Below are 23,800 nucleotides of genomic sequence, written 5' to 3' on the forward strand. Positions count from 1 at the left end.
GGCTACAAGCTACTAAAATTGCTCTTAAATAATCTTTTCCATTTTGAAACTGGTTTGAGGAGACAGCCATGCTCACATGAGCCGCTATGCTCACGCATCTTAAAGAAATCCATCTTAAAGAAAACCCACCTCTCAGAAGAAACCAAACAGCCAAGTGCACACCCTGTGGTTTTTAAGCCACCTAGATAGAACAGAACAGCAGTTTTGGGAAGCTATGAAGCTCTTCAAGCTTTCTTTCAGACTAATTTTCTGTCACTGAATCGTTGGTGGGATAATGAAGGCTTTTATTAAAGGCTGGAGGACAATTGTCTGCACTCAAAAATCAAGATAAACTCTGCACAGCCAGCCTGATTACAGTGACATTTTCCAAAGCATCTTCACTAGGCAGATAATGTCCGGAAATGAGATGGGGTTAAAAAACAAAACCCATCTGAATTAGGAGATAACTCTGAGCACTCACCCACAGAACTACAGGGAGTACAAGCCAACAATTGGGGATGATGGAGTAAATGCTGTCCCATCTTTATCACTGCCTGCTGAAGTCCCTTATCACAAAGGTCACTCGCTTCTTATTTGCTGTTTCTGGAGTGCATCATGCCAACTGTGTCCCTCTCCATCCAAAGCAGCATGCTGACACAGCAACACCATACTCAGCCGTGCACTTCTGCAGTCAGAAGAGTTTTTACTATTTAAAGTCAAAAGGAAGGTGCTAAGAAACTGCAGCATTATGAGCATGGACTGTTTAAGGAAGATAGGAGCTCAAGCCTTAACATCTTGCAGCAGAGCATCATTAGATACCGCCGAGACTCAACCACAGCACGGAAACTAATGGGGCACTTCACACTGACTCCCTTCTGCCCATTCTCTCCTCGTACAGAGCTGCTCAGCACAACACAGGGCGAATCACAACCAACATATTAGCAGGTATAGGTCAGAAGAAATAATTCAGAGTGAGAAATCAGAGCTTCAGAAGAGAGGTGAGAGGAGATGGAAGATGGGAGGGGAACATGCAGCGATACTATGCTATTTATACTTGAAGCAAAGAAGCTTCGAATGCAGCAGCGCTGGCTTTGTAACCAGAACCACCCAGTTTGGAGCATCACTGGATAGGGAGCAGGATGTGATGTATGTGACTACGTTCCAGTGGCCTACCTATATTCTTCAAGAGGAGGAATGAGTGGGAAGTATGGAAACATCCCAGGAGGTGAACTGAAAGTGACAAAGCAAGATACAGGCATGAAGAGCATTGTTCAAGCAAACTCTTCCTAAAATTTCTGCCAGCTGTATTGATGGCTCTGGTTTTGGTCTGAAGGTCACTGAAGGCCTCTTTTTATAGAGCATCCTGGGTCTCCCCTGAAGGGCCTCAGATAATTGATCCATTAAGAGTATCATCATTTGAGCTGTGAGATGCTTGGAATGCTCCTCTGAGATGCCTGGAGGGTGGCAACATGGAGAGCTCTTGGATCTTTTCAAGCTCTCCTCCTCCCAGAGTCTAGCCCTCTCTCTGGTCAGGGATAAAGGAGGAACCTATTCAGTTATCCTTTCACAACGATTAATAATGTAATTTTTGAAAGAAGGATTTTATTGCCAGTATCCCAGTTCTTCCTTCGTTTCTCCACAATGACTCCCCAGGGGAAGAAGTTCCTTCAGTTTTCATGTTCTTTCAATTAGGGAAAGAAAGAAAGCACCATGACAGTTAAGCTCCAGAATCTCTCTTCCACCAGGCAAAACTACCTTTCCAACCTTCAAAGAGAGCAGGAAAAGAAAGAAAATACCAGCCTTGTGTCCTAATTTTATTTGTAACTGGAACTCAGAAAACTGAGGGACCACCAAGATAAGGCACTACCTCTCCCTTCACGCCACTTCCACCCTCTTGCAATACATGCAAAAAACAGTTCAGAAAGGACAACAATCACACTCCTGGAATAAAGCACGGCTCTCAAAGGAACTCTAAATGACATCTAAATTGGCCTTGTCAACTCAACACTTGCCTGCAGGGAAAGATTTTTCGATGGGCAACTGTCTGACCAGGATCCTCCTTCCCTTGCAGTAATGTGAAGTGAAGGAGGGCAGGGGAATGATTTTACTCCTGTGCTGCTAAATCACTGTAGACAGTTTTGCAAGGCTGGTAAAACCCTCCTGAAGACCTGCAGCACAAGGAAGTCACTTTGAGACCACTTCTTTCTCTGCACTGCCCAGTAGAAGTCATTTTTAAGCATTTCTGCCTTTTCCCAAGACCAGTTGACTTCAAGCCACGATAGAAACCAGGTGCAGGTGTGTCACTGTAGTAAAGCAAGTTCTAGGGTAAACAGCATCTTCAGGTTAATTACTATTATTTTTGTAAGAAAAGAAATCCAGGTTCTTTCAACTGGCCAACTTCACCTTCAGCCATCATCTCAGTGGAATGATTTGTAGCATCAGTGCATTACAAGTAGACACAGCTAGGAGTTCATGGAATCACAGAATCATTACAGCTGAAAAAGACCTCTAAGGTGCCCAAGCCCAACCCCAAGCCATCCCACCCTGCTCACTGACCACGTCCCCTGTTACCACATCTACCCTCTTCAGGAACACCTCCACGGATGGTGACTCCTCCACCACCACGAGCAGCCTGTTCCAATTGGTTACTGCTAAGCCTCCCCTGGGAGTTATCAGATACATTCACCATGAGAGCCCCTTTCAATGGGAAAGACCACTATCAACCAGACAGCAGATGGAGACCCGACAGCATGGTTTGGGCTGTGCATAGGGAAAGCCTCCATGCTCACACCAAGTATGACTGTGGCTTACCTTAGTACAACATCAGCCTGGACTCCATATATCTTCTGCTCCACTGCCTTCTGGAAGGACATCAGGGTATTTTCTGGTGCCAACTGTGACCCAAAAAAAAAAGAGTAGTAAAGGTTTAGCAGTAAGTGGGCACACGTGTAAAACACAAAGTCTGAAGATGACCAATTCTTCTGACCCCACTGAGGGTCTTCCATGCTCAAGATGGAGCTCAGTGCAGGCACATCATAGCCTGCAGCACTAGAAAACCAAACAGGAAATTGGTGTATGAGAGATTTGCTCAGTGTGGTCCCCACAGAAAGGACCCACAGAAAGCAATCATTCATGTGATGCCAATTCTCTATCCACAGGCTCTGTGTAGAGCTACCTTAATGGTTCTTTATTCTCCTGCTTTCCTATGCAAACAGTGATTAAGATGCCACTATGGAAAAAAAGAAAGTATAGATCAGGGTATAACACCTACCATGGGGAACAACACGACTGCAGGTCCTTTAGAAAACATTTCATTGTCACATCCCTCCATCAGTAAAGCAATCAATCATTAAAAATAAATAACAGTTGATTTCTCTTAATAACAAACATTCCAACAATGAAGCAAAATTAGCCTTAGGCCTAGAAAATGTATCCCTATAGTAATCACAGATGAAGACTCAAATGTTAGCTCAAATTCACCTCTGTAAAATGGACCAGATGGCAGCAGAATTAAGCATTGTTAAAAACAACACAGGATGAGAATGAATGCTCTGTTTTTTCTACAAAATCAATATAGTTAAATCCAAAATGCCCATAAACTGACAGGCAGAGCAGGAAAAAAATCCAGACAGCTACAGAGAGAACCTGACAGGCTGCACTGAAACACAAGCACACCAAAATAAAGCGAGTTTGAAAAATCATTTTCTTATTTTCCAGTTCTGCTGTCAGGTTTAGTGCACCTGTCGCATCCTCTTCTTCCACTCACCCCATAAGGAACAGTAATTTCCATCAAAGGACAATAAGGATTCACAAGCCGTGATCTTTAACGGTCGCTTAGCAATTGGGAAGAGGATAACTTTAAGAACAAAGACCTAAAGGCACTGTGCAACCAACACGCACAGTAAACTTTCATATTTAAGGCATCTGCCCAGAGAGGCTGTGATGCCCCGTCCATCCCTGGAGGTGTTCAAGGCCAGCTTGGATGGGGCCCTGGGCAGCCTGGGCTGCTGTGAAATGGGGAGGTTGGTGGCCCTGCATTGGTGGGGGGTTGGAGCTTCGTGATCCCTGAGGTCCCTTCAACCCAAACCATTCTGTGATTCTATGATTCTATGATCTTGAAGGCACCTTCATTTTCTTATTAACTGATTGATTTAAACACTCAGGTTGACAAGCTCTGGGGCAAAATAACCCAAGCAAATACTGTTCAGAAATGGCAGCAACACAACCTCGGTACAGGTACAGAACGTCTGCACTGAATGCCTCTGGCTCAAATCACACACCAATATCAGTACATTTTTCTGTTCATTTAACAAAATCAACACTGAGGTGCATCATCTTCCCATAAAAAAGCTCCCAGTCAATGCCTGGCTTTTCTAGGCAGGAACCAACATCCCACCACATCCCCTCGCCCAGCCCTGCGCTGGTTCACACAAGGTCAGATGAAAAGAGCTTTTTGCAAGAGATGCACGATGCCCAGAGCTGTCACCAGGGAGCAGCAGCCCCACAAGGATCCCAACCTCAGCTCCTCAGCTTCCAGCATCTCGAGTTTCTTCTCCAAGTAGCTCAGGTTTCCTCGGGGTGAGCACTGCAAGGCGATCCACTACTCGGTGCTGGGCAGCGCTCAATATTTGCTTTCAGAGGCTGCAGGGGTTGCAAGGAAATAAAGCAGGTAGTGTTTAAACCAGAGACTGGAAACTCAAAGGCGATGCAAGACCACCAGACCAAGCCAGGAAGGGTTGGTGGCTGGATGCAGCACAAGTCCCAGCTCAAGAGGTGACACCACGCTGCAACCGAACCCGTGTCCCTATAAGCAGCCTCACCAGGGATGCAAATGTGCCAGAAATAGAAAACAAAATGTGCTGAGTTGTAAATCATCTCTTGGGCGAAGGAAGACTGGAAAAGGCAGGCTGGACTGCCTCCACTAAGCAATCGATGTAAAACGCTTCACCAAGGATAGGACAAAGATGAAGGGCACTGCTGTTACCCACCTGTGCAATTAAAAGCCCACATTGCGTGAAGCAGGGCTAAAAGCTGATGGCCAGAACAGCAGTATCCCTCTGTAAGGGTGGGGAAGGGTGGCCAAAGTCTCCTCCATCAGCTAGGCTGGGGAGAAGTGAGTTTAGACAGAGCCAAGACTGCACACAGAGGTAAAAAATGAAAGCCGCATTGGAAAACAGTCTTCTGGAGGTGGGATTTCAGGATTTCAGACTGTCATATAAAGACAGCAGGGATGCTCATACATAGCAGTGGCAGTGCTGTTTCAGAACACAATGCACTAAGAGATATCACTGAGCCTAACCCCAACTGAGACGAGATCCCAGTCCCAGGAGTGGAATATTTCACTCCTGCATCATCCTCAGTCCCTACACAGGTTGCAGGCCAAGCTTTGCTCGTCAGGGACAAAACTGAACCCCATCAGAGTGGCATGCAGGGGATAGATAGGAGGCACCTCTATTCCTTTCCAAGGAACTCAATCTCCAGGAACTAACAAGTTAAACTCAGAGAACTCCATGCAGGTCTATGCTGGAGTTGGACTCGATGATCCTCATGGGTCCCTTCCAACTCAGGATGTTCTATGATTCTATGTTGCTATTTTAGCTGTTCCAAAAACAGATTGACACTTCAGTTCCGACCATCAAAATGCACTCTTAGGAGCTGTAACGTCATCTTAATCACAACCACTAGAAGTGAAGAGCATCACCCTGCAGAGCATCACAGATGGGAGAACATCCCTGGCTGCCCTGAACCAGCAAGCAGCACAGACGTCAGCAGAGGTGTTCTCTGCAGTGCTGTGCCCCACAACTGATGTCCCATCAGTTTAAGTAACTGCATCTCCAAATGAGTCCATCATTGATGTGGAAAGCTGTCCTTGTGGTCCTTCTAACCTTTTCAGCTGATTCTAGCCTCAAGGAGACCAAATGGGCTACTCACACCAATGACACAACCCAGTAGAGTTCAACTAGAAGCCAAGAAGGCAAACTTAAATCTGTCCCCTAAAATCAAATATTGCTTGTTCATAGAATCATAGGATGGCTTGGGTTGGAAGGGACCTCAAGGATCATCAAGCTCTAACCCCCAAGTTCCTCTGGTACTGGAAACAGGACCTCTCTGTACAGTGTGAGCTTGTGAATAGGGAAAATCAGAGTAACAGATGTCTGCACTGTCCCTGCCTGTGTCTCTCCAGGAGAGATGGAGCTGAAAACCCCAGATTCTGACTGTGACATGCAGAGATGTGTCTGAGGAGGACAACAGTTGGTGCAAAAGTTGCATGCTTACTGTTCTACAGCAAAACTGCAATAACTAAATAAATACATAATCCTGCTTGTGTTCCCCTCTGTCTCTGCCCACTTTATCTGATGACTTTCCTCCTTAACACAATGCCATCAAGCAAATTATATCTAAATCCCAAATCTGGGTTTGCAGCAACCCAATGCAACTGGACACAATCTGTTGATTAAGAAGTCAGCGTTGTGATGAAGGAAGCAATGACCTCCAAATCTATTCCGCCAACTATGCCAACTTCCACTGAAGGCCACAGACAGCCCCCTGTGCAGTTTCTTAAAGCTGTTCCTCCTCTGCCCTTGGTTTGATAGCTTCAAACCCCTGCAAGAATCAGCCTGCCATTCAGATTTCTCCTGTGGGTGAAGACACAGCAAGTAATTACTAGAAAATTGCCCAAGAATGAACTCATTTTGACTATTTCTGTGCTCAGAAGCAAATACTTTCAAAAGGAGCACTGAAGTCAAGAGCTCTGGACCTTCCTTAATGAATATTGTGAAAGTGTACAGCCAGCTGGACATCATACACTGCTTTCCTTCTAATTAACACTGCATCATTGCATCATTTGCATGTTAGGGAGGCTAATGATGAAGCCTGAACAGAAGAAGCAAATTTGTTCCAACCCCTAATTGCAGTCACAACAAGTTTTAAGGATTTTTTTTCCCGTCCATAAGCATCATTTAAAAATTTGGGTTTAGTTCTCCCTTCCCTGTTGTCTCCTTGTGAGCCAGTAACTGGACTCAAAGCACAAGGAGTGGTGAGGGCAATACCTGAGAATTGGAGTTTTCCTTCCATGAGAAGATTTTTGCATGTTCTCTTTGTGGCTGGGATCTGCCAGTACTTTTACTTTCATTATTAAGGTCCCACTATGCCCCTATGAGGCACTAACAACACTGCTTTTTTAAAAAAAGCATCTTTAATCCTCAGTAATTCAAGGTATTTTACAGAGCACCTGCATCTAACATTTCTAGAAAATGCTCTACTAGACTGAAAAGAAGTGAAAAGGTGCAAAGCAATAATATTGCCTTGGAGAGCAGGGTAGAATTTTAAGCAAAAAACCATGAGAGATTTAATGAGAAAGCATGTGAGATCTTAGTTTTGGTGTATCACATGCAGAAGCCAAACCCTGATTTAATTAAAGAATGCCTTTGTATAGACTGGTTCCAGTGAATACAAGCTCCTCTCCAGGTCTGATAGAAGATGTGAGTTCTGTTTGCTGCTATAAATTGGACCTCTGGACTGGTCGCCTGGCCATATCTTTAACAGTTAGGAGTGAACAAAACGTAACAGAGAGAAGTCACCAGGTTTTCACTAGCTGAAGGCTCTCCAATAAGCCGCAGTCCCAACCAGAAGTCTTCACTACTGGTTTTATCAATAGTTGGCATTACAAGATGGCAAAACACCATCTCAGAATTGCCAGTGTATGTCAGAATCTTTACACACTGGCACAGGTTGCCCAAGGAGGCTGTGGATGCCCCATCCCTGCAGGCATTCAAGGCCAGGCTGGATGTGGCTCTGGGCAGCCTGGGCTGCTGGTTGGCGACCTGCACACAGCAGGGCTTGGAGCTGGATGAGCGCTGTGCTCCTTTGCAGCCCAGGCCATTCTATCATTCTATGATCTTCACCTACAGGTATGTTAAAAAAAGAAAAAGCAACAGAAACCACAGCTCCACATGTATATATTGCTGGAATTCTCCTGAAAACAAAGCCACGTGCTCCCTGCCAGGGCAAAACATTCCCTTTTAACATCTCAAAAGGCAAATCATGATCACAGAACCACCGAGGTTGGAAAAGGCCTCCAAGATCATCCAGTCCACCCGTTCACCTATCACCAATACTTCCTCACTAAGCCACATCCCTTAGTACAACATCTAAACAATGTTTTCGTGTTCTTGAACACCTCGAGGGACGATGACTCAAACACCAGCTCCACAAAGTGCTTCATCCCACTAATGGGTACTTTTCCACCCCAAACTTGTGCAGAGCCCATGAGTCAGCAGTGCCAAAAACGCCCTTCCCTGCACAGTGCCTGTGCGTGGCGTGGAGGCAGCTGCTGCCTGCCAAGGAGAGCTCAACAGCATGCAAGCCCCGTGTGCTCTGTGACACACAGCCAGATGTTGGGACGGTGCTGTTGCAACACGCTGAGAGCCAGCTGTCTGGGTGGGTTGCCAAAATGTTCATTTCAGTACTATTTGTAGCCTCCAGCTCTGAAATTAGGAGCCGTTCTCGTCTCTGGCATGCTGGGATTGGTTCCACAGCTTTAGCCCTGCGGGGTTTTTTGTTTATTGTTTTTTATTTCTATTATTTATTTATTTTAAGAACCACCAGTACCTTTCTGGTCCCAGTAACAGGAGGTGAATTTTTAGGTTCAGTGCATTTCCTAAAGCTGAAATATTGAATACCCCAAGTTCTTTGGGTTCATTTAGGCTGGAGCTTCATGATCCTTCATGATACAAACCAAGCCACTCTATGATTCAATGATTCTTTGGGTGCTTTACCTGCAATCTGTGGTCAAATGTTTCTCATAAGGAACGTATACTAAGGGTAAAACCAAAAGCAAGCAGAACTCAATATCATGGAGAGCACCTTCTTCAAATCTCAAACCAAAACACACCTTGTTTCAGCTCTAAGCACCCCACAAGGGAAAGCATCTGGGAGAAGACTTTAAAGAAGCAAATGGTGATTGAAACTTGTGTCTAATTGGATTAAATTATTCATTTTTACTTCAGATTTGGTAAAGCTTTGTCTCTTCAAAGAGTGTATCTTCAGTGTTTTGGTTTATCTTCAGTGTAAAAGTCACAAGGACTCAAATCTATTGGCATTGAAGACAGAATGCAACCAGATTGCTGAAAACAGAATAAAAAGGATGGAGACCAAGGGCACCTGCTTGTAATGCCATCAAGCTAGATTAACATGCAGCAGTTTCAGAGACCCCATCTCCTGTTTTAGGGTGTCAAATGACTCTCATATCCACCAGCACAACAGCCCTTCAAAGTGACAGACATCAACGTCTGGTGCCCTCAAAGCCTCTTACACTGCTGCTATTACACCAGTGCTCTCCTGGGAGTCCAGATGGAAAGAAAAACGCTGAACAGTTAACTCAAAAAAAGCCTTTGAAAAGAAACCAATTGATTAATTTAGAGAAGGGGTTTTTAGATAGCACCCTAATAGGACAAGACATTTAGCACAATGAGAAATGGACACGGCTGGATGATATTTAGGCTAGGGAAAGGAGGAATTACGCAGAAGAGAGCTTCCAGAGATGAATTAAAGAGCAGAAAAGGATGACACCAAAGAGATACCTCTTGAAGGAGCATTACCACCATTACAGACTGACAGCCACTGTGGAGACAGTAGGTCACCTGTACTGCAAAGAGCTGTGCCTCATCTAGGTACTGATGCCTAGATACTTCCCAATTTTTCTTCTCTTTCTGCTTAGAATGCAAGGACACACTCCTCCACCAGCATTTTAAGACAAATTACGTGAGCCACTTTGGCCTCTGTTCCTCATTTTTTCCCTCCACAGAAGAAGGACAGCAGTTGAGTTGCACTCAAATGCTGCAAAGGATGCTCTCAGATATTCTACAGGAATGAGAGAAGGGAGATAGGCTGGGTGCATGCATGGAGGACAGCAGGTTGTAAAGCACAGGGGAAGTTCATTGTATGCATTGTATGCTCCTCATCGTATGAACAGCAGTCCACCTCAGCATGCTGGGTGAATCAGTGTATTGGGTCATGCATCCCTCAAGAAGAACTCACACATGGATTTTTCCAAGAAAAGGCTTGATTTCACCATTTTTTTTGGTCTTAAAAACCATGCTATCACCCCAATAAATCTTTTATCTCAGGACAGCAAGCATCTTCATCTCATAGATCTTCTGTGCTGGTTGTCATCAGAACAGCTCTAAGCTATTTCTATCTTTCTAGCATAAGAACATGGGTCATGTAAAAGCAGCATTACAGACCCAATCCTGCCAGACTGGTGAAACAAGCAGCTGTTGGGCTCCACCAGAGAGCCTGCTTGTCTGCACAGCTCACAAATCACATTTGTCTTGCTTCAGGAGATCTGAAAGAAACCTTGCAGTGCTATTTATCATCTCCAGCCCCACAGATCCAGCATCACCTCAGGATCCAAACTCCCAGGCTCTGAAGACTTTTGATCTGGGTACTGCTCAAGGGAGGATGTCTGTGTCCTACAGCCTGGTCTCCACACTCTTCTCCAGCTGTTTCCTTCTCTCCAGCTCCGCTAGGCTCCATCTCTCCAAATTAAACGTACATACAATTGGGTTCCAGAGCAGAAGTGTACTAAGTAGCCCTGAGAAAACACGATCCTATCACCAGAAATGCCTTTTGGCAAGGCTTCAAAATCATGACTGTTCAAACATACTTGACATTGCACAACCTTAGGACTTGCACTATATGTTAGATGAAGTTTTCCAGACTCCAGGATATCATTAATTGGAGCAGGTTGCTCAGGAAAGTGGTGGAGTCACTGTCCCTGGAATTGTTCCAGAACTGTGGAGATGTGGCACTGAGGGACACGGTCAGTGGGCATGGTGGGGTGGTCTGGGGTTGGAACTTGGTGATCTTAGTGGTCTTTTCCAATCTTAATATTTCTACGATTTTATATAGTGAAAGCTGGGCAAAACCAGACTTGAGTACAGACTGGGAGAGGAATACCTTGAGAGCAGCCCTGCAGAGAAGGATGTGGGGCTCCTGATGGTCAGAAAGAGGGACATGAGCCAGCAGTGCGTGGTCACAGCCCAGAAGGGCAGCAGTCCCCTGGGCTGCACCAACAGAGGGGTGGCAGAGGACAGGGAAGGGATTGTCCCCTTCTGCTCCACTCTAGTGACAGCAAGCCAGCTCATTCTATCAGGGAAATGATGAAGGGAAGAACTGTGCTAAACAGCTCTTGGCCCACAATTCTAAGATGCCCAAGTCCAACCACTGACCCACCCCCACCATCCACACTGACCGTGTTCCCCAGTGCCTCATCTCCAGAGTTCTGGAACACCTCCAGGGATGGTGATTCCATCACTCCCCTGAGAAGCCTGTTTTCCTCTTTGGGGACAGGATCTAAAAACTCTACAGGGATGAAGACTTATAACAGATCTTTGTGGTTTCCTGCTGCGCAGGACTAAGATCTCACACAGTTCCTTCTGGCCTTCAAGGCTGGTAAAAACTCTGTGGAACAGTAAAAAGCATTTGTAATGCCCAGAACTTCATTCCATCATTCACAGAGGCAATCTAGTTAAAAGAGCAATACAAATTGAGCTGGTGTGTCAAGGGATTTCTTAAAGAAATGAATAATTAAAAAGAAAGAGAACTGAAACAAAATACTACAGGGTTGTAGTAGGCGTTAATCTCTATTAGAGCTCACACTTGCACTTGGAGAAGAGCTCAAGCACACTCCAGCCTGACAAATACATTTTGACAACCTACAGAAATTTTTCTTCTTTGAATGTAAGCAAAAATGTTAGCTGGGTGTCTAAAAAAACACATTTCCAAGGCCAGTGTCTACACCGCAGTGTGCCATCTAGTTACAAGGTCGATTAACCAACCATGGGTGAGATGGAGGTACATCTGTGAAACAGATCCAAAAGCACCCAGACTGTAGATTCAGACCAGTGTATCCAAATACAACAGGGCGCCATTACCTACACCAGAGCTGTGACCAAATCAAGTCCCATTTTTAGTCTGGACACATACAGAAACTCACTATGATTTCAAGGTCTACCCAGAGACAGATGACAGGAATGTTTCATCACCTTGCTCTGTCTCACGACGATCTGCAATGAAGGATTACAGTGCAGCCATGTAGGCTCAAGCACAGCTTTTTTGTCTGTTTTTGTGGATTGCCACATATTCAAGGCATCTTGCTGTGAGCTGAGGTTAATCACTACTGGTGAAGTCTTGCAAAGGATGCAGACTCCAAACCATCTGTCATATATATATTCTCCAGAGAGCAACCTGGAGATCATTACACCCAGCACTATCCCATAGGCAGGCAGAAGAGTTGGACACCACAGCACTGAATGTGAAGCTACTCACCATCGGTGCCCCACGGTGACCTATGATGGCTGGCTTTGGTCCCAGAGCCTTCTTCTCCATTATGCAAGGGGATGAGATGGTGAGGGGGACGAGGTAAAGTGCAACTACGACCGCGAGGTATGCAGTGATCATCAGCATCTGAGAAGCTGGGGGTGGAAACAGAGAAAGATGGTGAAAATGTTGGTCAAAGTCCTCCTACCGCAGGGCAGAAGTCAAGTGACCTTCCTCCTCCTTCAGAGCAGAGGCTGCACTACAGCCATTGCCCGTAGCACAACAGCAGATGTCCCTGCTTAGGAAAAAGCATTCTATTAAATCTGCTGGATCTAGTCAAGTCGTAGAATGATAGAAGTCCTGAGTGAGGTAGCCTTGGAACTCACAAGGCAAATATTTGCAATAAATGCAAGACGGAGAAAGCAAATTTTAAAGGAAGGTCACAACAGTCCAGCTATGGTTTTGGCCACTACTGATCTGGTTTCATGCTTTTTCAATCCAGCATCCAACAGGCTCATTCAAGTGCCAGAAAGTAACACTAGTAACTTTTCCAGTTTATAGGATCATAGAATCACAAGGTTGGAAACGACCTGCAAGATCATCTAATCCAACCGTCCTCCCATCACCATTGCTACTGCAAGATACCAAACCACATCTTGTAGCTCTCCTCCAGACAGATAATTCCTCCTCTCTCTGGAAGAGTTGTCAGTTACCCATAAAGCACTCAAGGGCTTCCATGCTATGTCCTGCACCACAAAGGTATGGTGTCATGATGTTGTGTATTATTTGGCATCAAAACCACAATTGGTTGGAAGGTGATCCCAGCCCAATGCTCATTTACTCTATAAACATCACTGATCAGGCTTCTAGGGACTAAGCAGATACAGAAAATAAGCTTGAAATGTAATTTGGTTAGTGGTCTGCACCTACAAGGAAAGGATGCCTCAACACATGGGTCATGGACCGTGTTAAAATGGATTGGAAAACTACACCTAGCCATGCATACAGGGCAACTGGGAAGATGCAAAGAAGAAAAAAGAAAAAAGAAAATACAAGAATGAAAAATACAAGCAAAGTTCATGCTGTCAGGTTTGCAGTTGGATGGTCTGTTTGGCAGGAGGTCTCCTGGTGACCCCCCAAGCTAAGCAAACAGGACAAATTTCCCTCTTTGAGCAACGTGGAAGGACCAATACAACTTTCAGATGCAACCTTTGTCTTCCATTCCTCCAGTTCTTATTGACCACACCAAAGAGATCTGAGCTCTCAGGGCATGTTTCTCATATTCTCCCTTGCTACTCAAGGCTTCCAGGGCTGCTCTGAGCTCACTGTTTTCTATCTGACCTCAGAAACAGGCTTTGAATACAAGATACTGTTTTTCTAAATTAATTCTATTCAAAAAACTTCTATTCTGCAGGTCTGGAAAACAGAGCATAGGAGATTAAAGAAAGTGCCAATTTACTCAGGAAAAAAAAAAAAGGCAGGTACTGAAAAGTATCAGATGCATCAAAGAAAGAACAAGAACGTACCGTTGGAGCAATGACTACAGGTACACCAGTTATTTCCAAAAGACTACTATTATTGAGTGGCATACAATTTTCCCATCGTAAGGGACTGTATGTTCTCACAGAGATTTCATTTTTTAAAAAGAAAAACTAAACTGAAGAGCAACAAAAAAGAATTTACAGTGCCGTGTCAACAATATCTGCACCAAGAAGTACATGAACTCCTCCAGGTGAGACACTTTGAACAAGTAAACTGACCCTGAAATACCTCATGAAGATCCAATGATACAGAAAAGATGAGCATCTTTCCTTTTTAAAATAATAGTAATAAAAAAACATCAGGAGCAGAAAAAGAAAAGGGAAACAGCTTCCTGAACTTGTATTAAAAATAAATTAGAACCAAAAAAATCAGAAAAAGCAACTGCAAGAGAAAAGCTGTGAATTCAGAAGGAGGCCATGCAGACCCTGCGCTAGGCATTACCACAAATCCTCCCCCAGCTGGCAGCCTAATTACATGCTAGGACATACTTAAGAAGAACCAGGTACACTTTTCTTTGGCATATTTATACATTAAGGCAGAGCAATTCTTTCTTTGGAGGTCTCTCTGGATATCAAAATCTTTCAATCTCCAGCCACCACCTTCCTCATGCTTGGCACTCTCTTCTCAGAAGTCTTTCACAAGTGTTGCCAAATCCTTCCAGGGCTCCCATCTTGCTGCAGGTTAAATAACAATTAAAATCATTGCTCTGAAACTGGCACGGATATCTGAAGACATCCATGGACACCCTTAGGAAAAATGCAACTGAGGGTACAGAAGGAGCACATTATTTTTCAAGAAAACACAAAGCTTGGACTTGGGAGAACCCATGGCCATGAGATGCACACAATGTGTTTCAGTGGATAGGACCACAGAATCATAGAATGGGTTGAAAAGGACCACAATGATCATCTCGTTTCAAACTCCCTGCTATGTGGAGGGTTGCCAGCCATCAGGCTGGGTTATGTGTGTTTTTCACTTCTCTATTCCCTTAGACATCTTTGACCATGTCTCAGTGTGCGTTTGGAAGCATCTAAGGTCAGATCCCTGCTGAGCCCTCTAATGTATCACAAGCAACAACTCCAGGAAGGCATTGAAGAGACAGGTCCACCTAGAAATGCATGTGAACAAGACCCAAGTTGTTGGGGTAAAGGCAAAGTGCTTATAAGAGAAGAACACTGTGTGTTAGCTGTGGAGGATGCAACTTTCTATTGCAGATTAGAGGAAGTTTAGATGCTTCTATTTACTACATCACTGAAAACAGCCCTTTCACCTCCAGCCCTGCTGTGGTTCCAACAACAAAGCATCATCCATGGGATCTGGGTGTATCCAGAGCCCAGAAGCTCCCCTTCCAGCCAGGTTTTGACAGGAGAACATTCCACCTCCTTAGAACAGCTGAGCCTCCACATCCCCATGAAGGAGCACGAAGGGCTCAGTCCTGACTTCTGCTGGGAGGACCCAACCTGCAGCCCCTGCCCTCCCCACAAGTGCTCCATAGGGCAAGAAAGGAGATGTCCAATTGGTACTCACTGGCTTTCTCCATTCGTGCAAACTGCCCCGCTATCAACCATGACAAGGCTGTGACTGCTGCAAGTGCTCCTATGTGCAAGAAAGGGGCTGTGGCCTGTAGGACACAAGAACAGGAGAGAAAAAGTGATTAAACACCCCAGCATCCTCCAAGTTGATTCATCTTGTGGGCTCCATAGCGCATTTGGTGATTCCATTTCGAGTTGAATTTCACGGCATTCCTGCTTCAGGCTCCTGCCTCTGCTTTGGCCCGCTTTGCTAAACCCTACTGCTACCCTTGGCACTCAGACCACTATGAAAGGAAAGCAAGAAACCTCTAACCCCCTTCCAGTAACACATATTTGATAAAGGCCTCCTTAGATACCATGCAATTTTAGGCAAGGCTCTTGGTGCCACTGAGACTCTTCCTGTAGTCCAGTTGAGCACACTGGACTGGACATCACCATGATGCAACACCAGGAGAGAAGGTTTGAGACAGTTCCTCTGAGTCATGCTTCTGTCCTCCAGCATCTGCCTATATCTTCAGAAAGCAGGGAAAACGGAAGCACTTCTGAGAAATATTAGTCACTTGCATGAATGCTATTTTTTTCTCCCCAGATTTGTGTATTACCAAACATTCAGCAGTAGTCAACAGTAGAACCTCTCAAGCCTTTCATAGGCGCTGAGTTCGAAGGAAAGAGCCCAAGATATGGAAACAGAATGACTGCTTCTTCGCCCACAGAGGGAAGCAGGCCCATAGAGAACTTACCTGCAGTGAGATAAATACCATCTCCCATTCGTCGTCCCAGAGCTGTGCTATCGATGACATTGTCACCACGGTGGTTATCAAGGTCGTCATCAGGCCAATCTGCAGTGAACAGAGTGGAACCTTTGTATTGTTGTTAAAACAGTCTCTACAGATTGGGAAATGGAGAGGAAAAAAAGCTTGTGTATGTAATAAGTGGTCTAAAACAACCAGCCTTAGGACTCAGAAGGAGAGAGGTTGGGTTTGTGTGCTGTCCCAGCATAATCTCCACTTCCCCACCATTTGGGATACAGCACAGGGCTCAGTAGGACACGTCTCACAGATGGCTCAAGTCCCACTTTCTTCACACAGAGGTCAACTGTGTGGAAGGATCAGGTGATTTGCCCTGCCAACAAATAGTTGAATAGTGATTGAGTTCTGCCATGCAGCTTCAAGCAACGATCCCAGAAACTCGTGGCCCTTCTGCAATGCATTGTGGTAGGTTGGTGAGCTTCACCCACCCTGCCTCTCCATCATTCTCTTTAGATAAAAACCTTAGATGAGCCCAACAGATGGTGAAATTGCCCTTCAGTAGAGGGTGAATATATGTGTATCCCCATTGCTAAGCAGTCATCTCTGAGATCAGCACAGCTTTGTCCATAGATATGACTGCACTTGGGTTTGAAATGGAACAGCTGCATGGCCAGCATTCAAACTGTGTTCACAGAGCAGTGAAAACAGGTATTGTAGCACGAGAAGAGGATCTAGGTGACACATTGGCTGAGCAGGATGAGACCCAGTCCATCAGCCACCTCCCCCAGCCCACCCTCCATCTCCAAGTAGAAGCACTCAGAAGCTTGAGTGGAGCAGTCAAAAAGGAAGTGTCACCTCCACTTCGAAGGTAAAAAGTTCCTACCATCAAAACCTGCCATAGAAATAACTTCAGTTTTAAAGATCTGACAGACTACACGTGGGCTGTCTATCAAAAAACAGTTTGCCATCCTCCGCCTCTCTGTCTGCTATCTCAGCTTCTGCTGTGCTGCATGCCTGCTGGATTCAAAGGATGCTGCTGCTGTCTTGATCTTATGTACTGTCTGCACCTGAAATCAGTCCAGGAGACAAGCTGATACTTAGCTATTAATTAGTCATCTAGGATGCCCTGGATCTCTCTAGACTGACTTCACATTTTCTTAATATCTCAGACAAACAAAAAACTCCACATTCCCAACATCTGCACACAAGGACAGGATTCGTCCTCTAGTTTAGTCACCCCCACCTCTCCATAGGAACAAGTAGCACCATTTTAATGAGAAAGCTGAAAGAAACAGTGCTGTTTGCCCGTATCAGTCTTTTCATGTGCTTTAATCCATACTTGAAGGCAACTCAGGATGGTTGCAGAGAGCACATTAACTTATTTCAGCCTCTTATCTCCCCCTTCCTAGAAAGGAGATGTGGGGAAGGGCAGAGAGAGACAGAGCAATGTGTCTGAGTGGCGGTGGGCTTTTCTTGCAAGAAGGGAGGCAGGGTGAGTTTCTGTAGGCAAGGAGAACTGACTGATCTCCAACACATCCCTCTTCAGGACTTACTCATCCAAACCCACCAACCACCTGGAGCGCATCTGAAAATACCATCTCCCCCAGTGAAGAAACATATGTTAGACTCAAGGATCAACAACTTATTTTCCAGCAGCAGTCAAACGGCCTCCTCCCCCTCTTTACGTTGCATCTTCTCACCTTGAGGAAGAACCAATTCTATCACTTCTAGAAAAAGGAAACTGAGGGGGAGGGGAGGTCTGTGCTCTGCCTTCAGGAGGCGCATTGGCACGCACAGGACTGGTCCCTTAATTACCTATTAGCAAATTGCCAGTTAAAATATCATGCCGCCAAGCCATTTGCTTTGGCACTGTCTCTGCTACCCTTCCTCTCCCCTTCTGTACTCCAAACATCGGGTCTGCATCTTCTCTTGTGTTTCACAGAAATCTTACTCAAGCTGCTTTACGTGCAAATCAAGGCCTCTTGGGACTTGAGCAAACCCCAGCCTCTACAGTGTCAGTGTAAAGCTGGGGGTGCACACATTCTCCCAGGGCTTCTCCCCCAACACTGACTTCAACCACATCCCGAACAGCTTCACATCTGCTCAGCCTCTCCCACAGGGCTGGGCTCAGCACAGAGCAACGTGAGAGAGGTTCATAACAGAGTACCACACTGAGCTGAGACCAAGGTCAGGTTGCTCTCACGAAACAGAGGTTTTCACTCCAGGTGTTCATCCTCTGTCAGCAGGGACCCTGAAGCAGTTCACCAAGCACTGAGTGAAGTCTTTGTTCCCAGGCTTTGATTGCCATTACTGCTAATTTGCTCAATCCTACGAGATGAGAACTCAAGCACCACCAACATGTAAAGTCTATGCTCTTCCCCCAAGCTCCAGGACAGTGAGCATCCCATGCAGCATCCACTCCCTCACCTCATGTTTAATTAAAACCCCTGCTCCCTTCCCCCAAGCTGAAAAGAGCTGTTTACCTTGTGAAGCCAGTGTAGGTTCATTTGCTGTCCCACAGCTATGTGACATAGTGCTAGTATCTGTAAAGAAGAAAACAAGAGTCAAACAATGGCACATCATGACCTTTAAGTGTTTGCACGTATAGGAATACAACCACCAGCCGCAAGAAAACCAAAAAGAGCATCCCATCAGAATGGGGATGGTCAGAGTATCACAGAATGGCCTGGGTTGGAAGGAACCTCAAGGACCATGAAGCTCTAACTCCTCTGCTGCAGGCAGAGCCACCAACCTCCCCATTTCATAGCAGCCCAGGCTGCCCAGGGCCCCATCCAACCTGGCCTTGAACACCTGCAGGGATGGACGGGGCATCACAGCCTCTCTGGGCAGCTGTTCCAGCACCTCACCACTCTCTCTCTAAACAACTTCCCCCTGACATCCAACCTCAATCTGCCCTCCCTCAACTTCAAACCATTTCCCCTTGATCCACTTGAAAGCCGGGAATGTGGAAGAAGAGACTTTGCCCTCCAAGAGGCAGAGAGTTGGAGAGTGTGGTCCGTAGGTGCACAGTTCCTGGGAACCCTATATGGCTTCACTGCAGGGAAGTTGGACTACATGACCTTTCCAACTTCCAGCTCAAATGATTCTGTGGGCAAGATACTGGCTTGCTGCCTGCATGGGCACCCCATTAAACATGGAACTTCATCACACTAGCGGAAAAAACTTGCTCTTGGGTTTCATTGACACACCAAAGTTGGACTTTGTCATACTAAAGGAAGCAAGAATTGTTTTTCTCCTTAAGCCAAATGCATCTCCAGCATCAGGGTGTTCATATTTGCACTGTATCATCTGAGGCTGAGGACCACACGTTTTTCACTTTCTATTTATTTCAGGCCACTTAAAGCCATGAAAGAGAAAAAAAATCGCTTCTGAAAGGAAAATTGCTCAGGTTATGGGAAGAGTGAGAAATTCATGCCCTTTAAAAAGAAAATGATGCACAAACCTTGGGCAAATGACATTTCTGTTATACTCACCAATAACACTGTAATGTACGTAAAGCCAGCAGCAGTTGTTACAAGTATTGGAATAGACCAGTCACTCCAATATCCCATTCGGTTATATAAAAACCTGAAAGGTAAGTATGAAATAGAGATTAAGGAATTCAACACCATAGCAACTCCAGCATGGTGAGACAGAGCTTTAGAAAACGGGCCTTTCTGCTTCCACTGTACAGATGAGAGATAGGCAGCAAAAAGCACAAACCACTCTGAAACAAAACCCCGGGTCTGTGCTTTGATCCCTCAAGGGAAATTAACTCTGCAAAGAGGAATCAGACAATTATGTCAAACACAGCAACAACATTACTTTGGAAAAGAAAAACCACCAATTTGACATGAGGAGGGCTTGAGTTTTCAGAAGAATATTCCCTATGAACAAGAGAAGAGTTGCCTAAGTTGTCCCATGTGTTCATATAGTAATAAATGCAATACAGGGATCACATCAAGGACAGGGGAAGAAAACAAACGTAGCTGTGCATAACTGTGTCGTGCACTCAACGTGCAAACTCATTTGCAAGGGACAAGATGATGGAAAAAAATTGTACACATCATAGACAGTGTCTCTTATTCCAGTGGTGCGGAAAGAATGCCCAATTTAACCCAAAGGAAACACATGCAGATGTGACAGGGGAGGTTCAGGTTGGATACCAGGAAAAGGTTCTGCCCCATTGGGCAGTGGGCATGGCAGAGCTCCCAGGGCAGTGGGCACGGCCCTGAGCTGCCAGAGCTCACACTGGGAAACTGATACAAGGTTGGGTTTGGGGGCTCTGTGGGGCCGGGGGTTTGACTTGGTGATCCTTATGGATTCCTTCCAACTCAGGATATTTTGTGATTCTACGATTCCTGCAAGAGTGGAGACAGAAATTGGCCTCAGGGTTTCCCAAAAGGGGTCTGGTTTGAGAAACTGCATTCTTCTGATCTTCTTCACCCAACCAAAGGGTCTGTTTGCTCAGCCTGAAGGATGCCTGTAGACTTTCTGACGTAGTGAATTCCCTTGTTCCAGTCCTGCCACACACCTTGGAACTGTAAGAGATGGGCCGTTCAATGCCTCTGTGATCCAACCTTGGCAAGAAGCAGCAGCAATCATAGGCTCATCAAGGTTGGGAAAGACATCCAAGATGATCCAGTCCAACAATCCACTTACCACCAATATTTCCCCGCTAACCCATGTCCCTCAGTACAACATCTAAACGTTTCTTGAACAGCTCCCAGGACAGTGACTCCACCACCTTCCTGGGCAGCCCATTCCAGTGCCTAATCACTCTTTGAGAGTGAATTAAAATAAAATAAAATTTTCCCAGTATCCAACCTGAAGCATCCTGATGCTCTGGAGGATCAGAGCAGGGACTGAAGCAAAGTTGGAAGAGTACTGAGATACAGATGACATCAGATTAGTTAAGGTTGGAAAGGACTTCTGGGTCCCTCAGGGCCAATGCAGCTCCAGCAGAGATGCCCAGAACAGGGTGCCCAGCACCACATCCAGGAAGCTTCAGGAGCTCCCCAGGGAGCAGCCCCCAGTCCCACTCTGGTCCCAGTGATACCACACAGCACAGAAGTGCTGCCTGAGGTCCTAGGAGGCCCCCTGGGCTCCAGGCTGTGCTCAGGTCTCCAAGCCCCACCAGCACTGGTGCTGAGCTCTGTTCTCTCCCATCTCCCTGCAGGGACTCCCAGCCCGGGGCGAGCTCCCTGTCAGCCTCCTCCTCTCCAGGGGGAGATGTGGACACATCATATATATATCCAAAGCATTTATCCCCAAGCCAACTTCTCTAGTTCTTCTACCATGGGTGTCCAACCTGTTGGCTTGGCTGGGCTGCACTGAGTGAAGAGAATCATAGACTGATTAAGGCTGGAAAAGACCTCTAGGATCATCTGGTCCAACCATCAACCCCTATCTGCTGTGCCCACTAGTCGTGCCAAAAGGAACCAAAGAGGGATCATTATGAATCACATACAAAATATAGTTAATGTGTATGAACAACAAAACTCTTTTATTTTATACATATATATTTATTAAAACATAAAAAAGAGGGCAGCAAAAGCATAAAACTAATGAGTTGGACAAGTATGTGTCTAGGTCATCACTCACACGTATCACATTCATCAGGTTTCCCAGCTCTATATTACAGAGGGCAGCCTCAGCTCAGCAGCCTGGCTCTCTGCTTTGCTTTCATGGAGCCACAGTGCAACAAGAGCTTTATGAACAGGAGCGCCAGGTGAAGCAGTCCATTATTCACAGTGGCAGCACAGTAAGAGACAGTCCCCTGTGTCTGCCAGTGGGTCTCAAATGTCAAATTTGCATTTAAATAGCAATACACTTCCCAGTAAAAAAATCATTGAGGTGGACTAGAAAGTCGTTAAAGCACTTTACAGCAAAGCCACAGTAGGACATGAGATCAACCCAGTCAAGTTCCTCCTCCAGCCTAAAAGACTGTCCAGAAATGCAGAAGGAAATACAGCCCAAGGGAGCAACATCCTCCTAAACAAAGATATCTCCTCTTCTCCATCCCAGCCTCCCAGATGGAAGCTGGTATCACCAACACCATTTCTGGCTGCAAAGGCTTTTGAAAATTCTCCCTGTGCACAGCTGATAACACAACCACAGCATGTGCACACTTCCTTCTGTGCCACCCCCCACTTCCCTGGGCAGCCAGGAGGAGTAAAAGATGCTTTAAAAAAAATCCTCTTATCAGATGCTTTTGTAAGTTTGTTTTGGAACCAAAATCTCTTGCTACAGCAGGCAATGTGCTTGCAAGGCCCACAGACCCATCTCCTGTGCCAACGCTGTCTATGGCCACCATATGTCCAATCCTGTTTACATCAAAACAAGCAGAGATCTCCCCCAAGATCTGGGTCCCAAAGCACCCAGATCCCACTACACCAGAAGAGAGGCAGTCAGATGCCAGAACCCTTCTTGCAACTTCAGGTCTGATCTGAATTAAAACATTTCCCAGTGGATTTCTGGGAAGAAAAAAAACCACAGCATTACTGTGTTGGCTTGCATTTGGGTTAACAACCTTTGTGCTGGTACAGAAAGTACAAAATGGCTATAGAATCATAGAATGATAAAATGGCCTGTGTTGAAAAGGGCCACAATGCTCATTCAGTTCCAAGCCCCTGCTATGTGCGGGGTCACCAACCAGCAGCCCAGGCTGCCCAGAGCCACATCCATCCTGGCCTTGAATGCCTGCAGGGAAGGTGGATGAGCAGTCCTGCTCACACAGGCACAGTAGAAATACAAGACCTGGAGCAGCACTTGGCTGCCATGACCTCCTGGCCCACATCCACGTTCTGCTCAAGGATTCCAAAAAGAAGAAGAAGAAAGAAGAAGAAGAAGAAGAAGAAAAGAGGGTTTATCTGAATTCTTTGCTCATGGCACCGCTAACAACTTCCTTAGCACAGCTTCTGTACACACAGGATTTTGCTCTGATGCTTCTTCAAAGTGACCTTCTGGACTTCATTTTAAAGCAGTTATTTGCACATCAAGTGCTGTTTCCATGGTAGTTATGAATCAGATGAGTCTTCTCCAGAACGAAGGAAGAAAACAAAATACATTTCTACAGAGACTCACATTTGTAGCCCTTCTCCAGAGGAAATGCAGCCAGGTTTACAAAACACAGCCCCCACTAAGAGCAAGACGGAGCTTTTCATTACAGTACAGAGCTTTGACATTGCACACATATAAAGTAAAATGCAACTAAATGTAGAGATGAAAAAGGGAAATCATAGAAAGATAGAATGGCCTGGGTTGCAAAGGAGCACAGCGCTCATCCAGCTCCAAGCCCTGCTGTGTGCAGGTCGCCAACCAGCAGCCCAGGCTGCCCAGAGCCACATCCAGCCTGGCCTTGAATGCCTGCAGGGATGGGGCATCCACAGCCTCCTTGGGCAACCTGTGCCAGTGCCTCACCACCCTCTGTCTCAAAAACTTCCTCCTAAAATGCAAACAAAACAAAAAACAAAAAGATCCCTGCAGCACCACAGCTGCAAATGAGTATTCACAGTGTTCCCAGGGCTTTTTTTTATTTTTTTTTTTCCTGCATGATTTTACAGCTCTTTCCCAACTTTGGGCTAAGGCAGATTTGTCTTTAGCAGACCAGGAGTATTCACATCCTGTTCTGAAGGTGTAAACTGAAAGAGAGAGCAAAATAGCCTGGAAAATGAA

The 23,800-nt window shown here is 45.6% G+C and overlaps 1 protein-coding gene across 1 annotated transcript in view; it reads right to left on the reverse strand.

Annotated features, from left to right (window-relative positions):
- Positions 1 to 23,800, reverse strand: part of GDPD5 (glycerophosphodiester phosphodiesterase domain containing 5) — a 41,930-nt gene that overhangs the window by 17,229 nt on the left and 901 nt on the right. The window contains exons 2-7 of the mRNA XM_042836291.1: positions 19,618 to 19,711; positions 18,607 to 18,666; positions 16,115 to 16,213; positions 15,370 to 15,463; positions 12,310 to 12,455; positions 2,791 to 2,873 (exon numbers count right to left, since the gene is read on the reverse strand). Coding sequence (XP_042692225.1) covers positions 2,791 to 2,873; positions 12,310 to 12,455; positions 15,370 to 15,463; positions 16,115 to 16,213; positions 18,607 to 18,666; positions 19,618 to 19,695 — 560 coding nt within the window. The 5' untranslated portion in view covers positions 19,696 to 19,711. The remainder of the gene's footprint in view (positions 1 to 2,790; positions 2,874 to 12,309; positions 12,456 to 15,369; positions 15,464 to 16,114; positions 16,214 to 18,606; positions 18,667 to 19,617; positions 19,712 to 23,800) is intronic.

The sequence above is a fragment of the Centrocercus urophasianus genome, unplaced genomic scaffold (genome assembly GCF_019232065.1).
Source record: "Centrocercus urophasianus isolate 14NV4802_14NV808 unplaced genomic scaffold, USGS_Curo_1.0 seq_587, whole genome shotgun sequence".
In the NCBI taxonomy this organism is placed as follows: Eukaryota; Metazoa; Chordata; class Aves; order Galliformes; family Phasianidae; genus Centrocercus; species Centrocercus urophasianus.